Source organism: Triplophysa dalaica, chromosome 22, assembly GCF_015846415.1.
Source record: "Triplophysa dalaica isolate WHDGS20190420 chromosome 22, ASM1584641v1, whole genome shotgun sequence".
Taxonomy (NCBI): Eukaryota; Metazoa; Chordata; class Actinopteri; order Cypriniformes; family Nemacheilidae; genus Triplophysa; species Triplophysa dalaica.
In genome coordinates this window covers 19,922,849-19,932,848 of record NC_079563.1, presented here as the reverse complement: position 1 = coordinate 19,932,848, position 10,000 = coordinate 19,922,849, and the positions used below count along the sequence as shown (strand labels likewise).

The 10,000-nt window shown below is 37.8% G+C and overlaps 1 protein-coding gene across 2 annotated transcripts in view; it reads right to left on the bottom strand.

Annotated features, from left to right (window-relative positions):
* hapln1b (hyaluronan and proteoglycan link protein 1b) overlaps positions 1-10,000 on the bottom strand; it is a 14,359-nt gene that overhangs the window by 4,015 nt on the left and 344 nt on the right. The window contains exons 1-2 of one of the 2 annotated variants that reach the window (XM_056736292.1): positions 2,022-2,193; positions 1,197-1,338 (exon numbers count right to left, since the gene is read on the bottom strand). In XM_056736292.1, coding sequence (XP_056592270.1) covers positions 1,197-1,308 — 112 coding nt within the window. In that variant the 5' untranslated portion in view covers positions 1,309-1,338; positions 2,022-2,193. Of the gene's footprint in view, positions 1-1,196; positions 1,339-2,021; positions 2,194-10,000 lie in introns of those variants that run through there. The other variant, XM_056736294.1, reaches the window with a different exon arrangement.

Below are 10,000 nucleotides of genomic sequence, written 5' to 3'. Positions count from 1 at the left end.
CAGATTCATGTCAGAACAGCTTAACAATGAAGGAGATTTAATTCTGGAAAGTTTTGATGTGTGTTATAAGTGATATTTATTCTATTTGGCTCTTTAAATGGGTCGTTTTCTTTCTGAAAGCGTGATGTATTGACTGTATTGGTAAGCGTCCATTACTGGAGGGGTTTTGTAAGCAAGGCAGCGTAAATCTAATCTCACTTTGGCTTCAGGCCGTTTTGGTTTTGTGAATACACAAATTGTGTTTGCCAGATTTTGGAGCGATGAAAATCCCCTTCATGTTAACAGAAGAACTGTTCTCCAGTTTTAAACCTTCATGAAAGACACACATAAACCTGACGGCTGCCCTTCTGTGCTGAACAATATTTGATATATTTCCCGATGTGTTCTGTAAAGATGTTGCTTAGGTTTATGGTGGCACCAGAGAAAGTTAAATCTAGATTTACAGCCGTCAAGATTAACAGTAAATGATGAAATAGAAATGAAAGTGAGTGGACATCTTCAGAATGTTTTGTTGTTGTTGTCTTCTACAGCGGGTTAAACTCATCTGGTTTTCATTACAGCTCTGAAGTGACGGGAAGCATTTAGGATGTGACTGACGTGTCAGCGCTCTGAGGTTAAACAAACATCATGTTTACTCGCATGTGCAAGAAATCTACTCTAGTACACTCTCAGAAATCAAGCTTTCAGAAGTGGGCCATAAGGTTCCATGAAGAACATTAAACAAGTTTCTCTGTAGTGAAAAATATAAAATAAAGATGAGAAACAAGTTTAAAAACATTTACAAAAAGGTTTAAGGAGCAAAAATGACTCATCTGTGGCATCGCTGCAAGGAACGCCTTTATTTATAAGAGTAAAACTGGTTTTAATGAACTTTATTTAAATGAAGGATTTAAGATTTGTTTAGTGGTCTGAAGCAGTATCTGATCTGGTTATGTGTGAAGTTTTAATTGTTATTAATAGATCTTTTTTACATTTATATGATTGTGAGAGATGACAGTCATCAGACATCAGAGTAAATATAGAACGCCTCGGCTTATCTAAACTGTGTCCTGTGACGTGAGCCAGAAGAGCCGACACCTCATGAGATAATGACTCTCTAGAGCTGGAGGGGAACTAAACATTTTGGGGAGGAGCAGTACAGCCCCCCTCTCTCTCTCTCTCTCTCTCTCTCTCTCTCATGATCAAACACATTTTACCTGAGATGTAAATGGTCCTGTAGTGTTCCAGGTCACTGTACACATCCTCAAACTTGTCTGCGTGGCTCACAGAGAGGAGGAAGAGGCTCAACAGAAACATCATCTTGTTCATAGCACCGGGGGGGTTGGGGTGGTCACTTCACTACACACACACGCACAGAGAGAGACGGGGGAAGTGAGACAGAATGTGTGTATTTGACTTTATTTATGTCATGTCATTCTTAAAGAGACAGTTCACTAAAAAGGATTCTATCATCTTTTCAATCCTGTGTGAGTTTCTTTCTACTTCAGAACACAAAAGAATATATTTTGCAAAATGTCGATCATCAAACAACTCTGAACTCCTTTGACCTCCATTGTACGAACACAAAACCACTAAAACATTTCTCAAAATATCTTCTTTTGTGCTCCACTGAAGAAAGAGTCCAATTTACAACCACGTGAAGATGAATAAATAATGACAGAATTTAAATGACTGTCTCTTTAATGCAGTAACAGATTTTGTGTAACAGTCATCAGATGCCCTGCATTGTGCAGTGCTGTCACACACACACACACACACACACACATACTGTACACGAACACTGTGTCCTTTTCACCCAGCAATGTTATTTCACACATAAGTGGAAAATGACAACAAGACCTTTAAACTTTTACATGCATCTTAAATAAAACATCTGCAGTCTTTAGCATCAGCGCCGCAGACCTGCGTCCCATCCCGTACCCTTCACCGTAAGAGACTACATCACAAACTAGCACAAACTTTGCAGGATGACTTCTTAAGAACGATTCAGCAGAACGGCACAGAATTCAGAAAGCACTTACCATCTTACAGAGCAGTGGACACGTGAGATCTGGAGATGATGAGAGTGTGTGTGTGTCTGCAGTCGCTGGGATTGATCAGAGATTCTTCATTTATTTGAGAGTGCTGACGCACTGAGGTACTTCCTCTCTACTGCAGTCAGCACAAGTGCTCTGCAGAGTAACCAAACCCCCCCATCACCCCCCAAAGCCTGCAAACACTCATTACGCATACAGGATCCCACCTCTGATAACACATGCAGTGCCCTCTCTCTCTCTCTCTCTCTCTCTCACCACAGTACAGTACACAATAAACTCAACTCATATTAAACATGTATAGAACTAGTTCATCATTATGTTTGCACCTAGAGTAAAATATGGAATTATGTAGTTTACACTAGAAGTGTCACACACACAAAACTTTAAAGTGAATTTGAGTGAAAGAATGATTTATCTATTTATATTTTTGATCAATATCACAATAATATCATTTTTGTCAGAATATTTGTATTTGTATTTGCATGTGATATTTAGCAGAGGGTTTGTATAAAGCACTGTACAACAGCTATTAAGGAATTTGTCCTTGTTTGTGAACTGAAAAAACCTTATTGTTTGTTGTTTTAAATATAGTGTAGACAAACCCAGTCGTTGGGTTAAATAAATCACAGGTTCAGTTCAACTCGACGTTTGGTTTGTATACATTGAAAAACTAAATCTTTTAAACATTTTTTCCTGTTTTCGCAGAAAGGAAATGCATTGCAAAAAAAAACGAACAGAAAACGAACAAACTCATTCTGCACCCATAAAACGATGAGTCCAGAGTGGATTTACTGTGTTTAATTCCCCCACGAGTCCACTTTACTTGTCCGAGCTGAAAGAGTCTGTCCACACCCAACAGTGTTTTCAGGGTGACTGCAAACCAAACACAGACGGTTAACTCTTATTCAGACTAACAGCAGTGTTGACAGAGAACAGTATTGTCACCAAACCCTTTCTTATTGTTCCCTGTGAGGTCAAACACAGGGAAAACAACACAAAAACACACCAGAACAACACCTCATCATAATCATCATCAGAAGAAATACAGTCCTAAACAACATGAGAATGATTGTCTTAGAAAAAGAGGCCTTAAAACTCTTCCACGTTAGAGGTGTGACTTTAAACACCGAATGCTGCATTATCTTATTCCTCTTTAGTTTTTAATGTTACCGCCGTGACGTTAAACCAAATGAAGATGATTTCACTGCAGTGTTTGATCAGATGAAGTGATGGTCACAGGTTCAGTGAAGTGTGAGCGGTCGGCATGGCATCATCTCTTCAAGTCTGGGACACGTCCCATTTAAACAAGACCGTTGAACTCCAGCACAGATTGTACCAGATGTGCAGAACTTTCCCTTCATCGTTTGGAAATCTTTTGTGCAAACCAAAACCTTTCACTTTTCAGACATTGTTTAGTTAAATGTGCTTTTAGGCCAATGACAGTGAATGTCTTTTAAAAATGCTTTGACTCAAATGAACTTTCCTCCTGTAAATCATACAGATTTATACATAAACAACACTGTTCCCTAAACTAGGCCTGCTCGAGTATGACACAAGTCATAATCACGCTTATTTTGCTCAATATTGTGATGCTGGTTATTTAACATGATTACTCACTCACTTTCGAAACAACATAGAAAAATAAAAACTTGGGATTTAAACTGTGAATTCAACTGAGAAAAATGCAAAGAAGGAGCACAGCTGAACTGCTGTAAAGGAAAGGGGTGCGCTGTGGATTTATAACACAACATAAGAGATGATTCATGCAAAATGGAATAAGGCAAAATAATCTTTTTATCTGGATTACTTTGTCTTTGTAATTGTTGAAGGCCAAATTGACGATTACGATTAATTTACGATCAATTGCAAAACAGTCTTTCATCACAACAGAAAAGCTGTCAGCAGACGCACTGTTTGACTACACAACATTCACGGTAACATTTCCTTCACACTGATGTTGTGTTACGCTCTTTGACCCTGTCACAATAGAGAATTGTAATATATTTAAGTTTCCTATTCAATAATCTATCATCACGTATCTGTTGGTTATTTACAAGAGTCGTCCCCAACACTTGTGATGTTTTTTATAGTGTGTGTGATCATGTACAGATGTGTTGTCGTCTAGCTGAAGAGAACGGACTCAGCAAACTCACAGTATGTAGATCTTCATACACTATATGAATAGTAGTTTTTTTTATTAATTAGTAGTAATTTGTATTAAAGCTGTATTTTTTTTTAACAATCGATTATTGAGCACGTACATAAAAAGTTAAAACCTGGTAAAAGAGTTTATAATAGTGATAGGATAAGTTGTGTTGTAGGGTATGATTTTGTGGGAAATGTCCGTGTGATGCCTTAACCTGTAACCTGCAATTTGATCTTTCAAACAGAGATGGAGACAGAGAGGCACAAGTGAGGATTACAGCTTTAAATGGATTTGTGATGTTGTGCTGATGATGATTGATCCAACTGGGATATATCGCCCTCAAAAGGGTCCTTCAGAGTGACAACAATCATGGCCACCGTACTGAAGGGTCATTCAAACCCAAGTGCTCATAACAGGCCACTTCTAAGGGCCCTTCAAAACAAAGGATTTCGAAGGGTACAACTGATGGTCACTTCGGGCTCCCATGATTGTTTACGTGGCGTCGCAGCCTCCTTATGGGCGCAGGATGATGACGCAGAAGGGTACTTCAAGTAACAGTTGTTTAGTTCCCTACACCCTTTAACCCTTCAAAGCTCTCACTCCGGCGGGTGAACCATTCGAAGGGCTTAGGGCACGAGAAGCGCTGGAGGTGGTTAAAGCTCTACAGATGACGGTGATGTTTCTCAGGTGTGTACAGGACAGATGAGGGGAAACCTGTGACTCATGTTTAATGATTGTATTCACATCACATCCGTCAGAGAGAGAGAGAGAAGAGCTTCTTCTCTTCAAACAAGACGATCTGTTTGAAGAACACATGAAACATCAGACTGATGACAGATAGATGAAGTCTTTTATTTACTGCCCAGCTTATTAAAGGCCTTTCTGTGTTTGTGTTTAACATGAGCACTCAGAAAGTCATATTTTACCGTTTACATCACCGAGAACTGATCTGAGATCTGCTAACATAAACACTGCTACATGAATGTATTCTATAAGGACTTTAATGCTCAAAGAATGTCAGTGTTAACATAGTAAAGTGCAGAATTTACAGTCTGTTATTATAAGGAAAGAATCTCGAGTAAATGTGGCATTGCTGTGATGAAAAAACTGCGCTTTTCACACACAAAAAATGTTTACCGCATGTGTTTCACATCTGACCCTTTGGAGCAACAATATGCAAAGGTCAGAAAACAGATCTGCCATTCAGCGTGAACAAGAGACTCTGTTCTGAACAATACAAAGACTGATTCAAATATAGAACTAGATGTGTGATGAGTGGCAATGCATTCTAACTTACTGAATACTGCACAAAACTGTTATAATATCTTCATTTATAGACGGATTCAAAGCGACAACTTAAACAAACGTTACTGCATTCGTGGACACATTCACAAACAATAGAGCGTCTGTAGATTATTTCTCATAACCAGCAAAAGAAACCGAGAGAAGCGTTACTTGGTTAAACTCGTCTCTCCGTTATTTTGAATTAAGACTGCGATACCAAACTCAACCGCTGTGAAGTCAGTGTACAATACGGTTTGCGCAAAATCATTAGGATATATAGTAATAATCATGTTCCATGAAGGTATTTGAACATTTCCTACCTTAAATATATCAAAACTTTATTTTTGTGAGTGGATGTCCTGTCACAGCGCCTCTGATTCAGAACTTCAAAGGCGATTTTCTCAATATTTAGATTTTTTTGCACTCTCAGATTCATGAGTTTTAAACGGTTGTATCTCAGTCAGATATTGTCTTATTCTAACAACTCATACCTCAATAGAAATCTTATTTATTCAGCTCTCAGATTATGTAAAAATCTAAATTTCGTGTTCGATGAAACCGTCTATAGAAACGGTGGAAGTGAAACACAAGTCTTAAGAAATGTTACACATTGTAAAGTAAAGTGTGATATGTTGTTTAACTGAGCAACGGATGTTCATTTACATTTTTGAAAGCAAATGCTGTTATTTTGTCTTTATCTGAGTTTATGAGTGTACATCATTTTAAACACATTGAGTTTGAATTACATTGAACATAAATTCTGTTCATTTTTGTTGTTCCATCATGAGAGAGGTCTGTGTGCTCAACACATAAAGAGTCTTTGAGTGAAACTGCACGACCTTAACCACACGTATCGTAAGGAATGGACCGCAGACCAACTTCTGGATCATTCTTAAAGGTGATGTGTGTTAATACTTCTGTTTAAACCCACATGAAAAAATACTGTGGTTTTAATATAGTAAAGTGTATAATAAAGATAATGACTACACTTAATTATTATTGTGTATAGTTAATTGTTAAACTATAGTAAATACACATTGGATGTTCTAAGTAATACACACAACACACTTTTTGTGTAATGGAAGTTTAAGACATACTTTTCAACACATGAATCATTTTGTGTTGGTTGATTGATAAATAAATAGTTCTAGTAACACAACATGTGCCAGTAACTAAACACAGAGATGTATTCTCTTGAGGACAGATTGTGTTGTTTTTTAGAGTGCAGTAGTATTCTAACAATATATCATTTAAAAGTACTGTAGTATCTTGGTGTTCTACTACAGTTTACTATAGTACATTTGTTTACAAAAAAAACATTTAGTCGGCGGTGTGACAAAAATGTATTAATGTCTCTTTCATCTCGCACACTTGATTGAACCCAATCGCTCAATAACAGAGACAGTGAACCGTGTGTTTGACACAAGAGACACGTGTTGAAGTAAACCATTCCTCTTTATTCATTTCAGCATCACAGCCAGCGTAAAACCAGCTCAACCCATAGCGTGACGCCGACACGTCAGATGCTGGAGTGTTTTTAAAACCCAGTTTAAAAATAGTCATCACTTCTGAAATTACACAACAAGGGCCTATTTATCCACCTTAAAAATGCTCTGTACGGAGTGGGCCTGTTGCTCTCGGGCACGGCTGTTTATTTAATACAGAATTCCGTTCTGCAAATAAACCCTTCATTGAGTAAGAATGTTTTCCTGCAGTGCTACACGGAGCGGCCTCACAGCGAGCCCCCCGCCCAGAATCTCATTAGAGCTCTGTGGGTTGTGACGTCACCCTCGCGCCACCTTAACACACACAAAGAACCCTCAGTGCCTAAGCTACGACCTTCCGCCGATCCACATACCACCACCTCGACAACTCTCCCAAATTCACTTTCATTCACACATTATTCATTACGATCTACACATAACATATGTAACAACAAAAAATCGGTCTGTGGTACAAATACTTTAAATAGTGTAGGACGCGTGCTCCATAGTTTGACCCTGTGCACTAGACAGAGCTGCTTGTTTGTGTGAAGTGTGTTTGTCGTTGTGCTCGTTCCTGTGTGAGGTTAACTAATGGCGCACCACTATTTGTATTCTTTTTTATCTACTTTTTGCAACTAAAACTTTTTTTCCAGAGGAGTCCAGTGATCTAGAGCCCTGTGATCTGCGCGAAAAGCGTAATTCTATTATTTAAACATGTCCTCTGCTTGTTCTGCGTGTCTATGAGTGAACGAGCCGCACATTTTAATATGTTAAAAGCGTGACAGTCGTGGATTTGTCTGTATCTTATTATACGAGGACATGAGCTTCATCCACAGAGTTCATTTTACAAGCGTTTCATTGTTTAAGTGAAGCTACCGTAAAACACACTGAAACTCAAGCGTCTTTGCGACAACCTGCCAAAATAAAAGTCCGCTTTATATGAACCATATGATAAAAGAGTTAACTTTTAAATTGACAAACTGACTGTAGTTAACACTATAGAATACTCTAATATTTACTATAGTAAGGTTCAAATATACTATAGAACACAAATGTTTTTTATGATTTGTTTTTGGCGTTTTGCCTTTAATTGTACAGTTTTAGTGATAGAGAGGACAGGAAGCGAAGTGGGACAGAGAAGGGGGTCGCCCGATGTGCAACCGCACTACATGTCGGAGCACTGCCCACTACGCTATCGGCTCCGACCTACACAGTATTTTTATGGACAAATGTATTTACTATTGTAATGAAGGAAAAAACTAATTTGGTAAAAACGAAGAATGATATGGCCCCAATTTATCCATTTGTATAACATTAATGTCCTTTTTCAGTTACCTGTCTATTTGTGTGATGACCTGCACTTGTGTTTTATTAAAGATGATAACAGACACATACTTTGACCCGCCCTACAAAACTTTAAACCTCTGTAGCACCGGTGCTATGTGCAAAAAAAGGTAACGTACAGCCATGATCGCCATACACAAGACACACAGACCTCATACATATCTGATCTGATGTACTCAGTCAACATTTTTTTCGAGCTGTAGTGTGTTCAACAGTACAATTTCATCATGTGTTTGGATTGTTATTTCATACAGGACCATCGGACCTTTCTACAATAACAGCCAACACATCCTCGACTACACAACAATGATCCAGATACAACCAACAAGGATTTACAGACCTGAACGCTTTACAAAAGAACCTTTAAACCACTGAAGACCCTGTCAGGTCACATCAGGGATCATCCAGTTAACTCCAGTAAATCTCCAGATTTGTCCATAATCATTAATATAACTTACAATTCATAGATCAGACAAATATTCCTGTTTCATCTAAACAAAAGACAGCGATCGTTCCGTTTGTTTTCCTGAGCTCCTCGATGTTTACATGATTCTCTACTGTAGTGAGACGTTAACCAGAAGGAGACGATGTGAAATGCGTGGCCTCATCACACACCTACACTGATCTGGAATGAAAGGTCAGATGGAAAATCTCCTGGTTTAACGTGTTCTGTCAGCCATGTGAGGAAAAAGGTCAAAGTTCAGCTGCGGTCATCACCTTCCAATGAATGTATCTGTGGAAAATCCGTCAACATGATCTTAAGATCAGCAGCTGTGAGACCCCCAAACAACACACATCACTTTCAACCCTGGTGTGGTTTCATCTTTGAGAGAACCTGAAGATGTGCTGCTGAAATTTCTCTCTCCAAACCGATAGATGGCAAACTCTTGACAGAGGACTTCATTCATGTGTTAAATAAAGGTATGCATTATTCATTTATACACTGAGTTACACACACACACACACACACAGCGCACACAATGTTTGTTTAACCAGCTGTTTTCCTCTGTATTGAAGTGCACACCCATTTCTCCTCTTAAGAATATACAGTCATGAGCTCAACAAACGCTCTTTTCACTTCTCTGAATGTGAGCTACACTTACTGGAGTCAGACTGTCTCATAATTCACAGATAAATAACACTGAGAAGGAGTTATTTGTGTTCATGTTGATAGAGCTTGACGGAACAAACACTACATATTAACTTCACAATGCAATTACATGTCAACATCATGAGAAATGCTTCTTATTCTTAAAAACCTTACAGACAAATATTTCATTTATATTTAATACTTTATATTAAAAACAACATATTTCATGTAAATCCTGTATGTCATGGTTACCATTTTATTTACTATGTGAAAGTTTAAAATAGAAATAAACAATCGAGGTAAAACAGAGAATTGTTAGGCTATTGTTTATAAAATGTTCTCAATGAGATTTGATTTATAACATTTAGGTCTCAAATAATAATATGTTGATATTTGATTAATGTCTGACTCAATTAACTCTTTATATGATTAATATGTCTCAATAATTGAGTACAATTCTGAGATGTGTACACAATATTTATGTCAAACTTTATGAAGAGTTTGGTTCCAAAATGAGATAACTCCGTTTTTTTATTAATATCAAACTACAGTTGGTTTGTTTTGATTTAAGCAATAATAACTCAAATTCAGCTAACTAACACAATAAAATGGGATA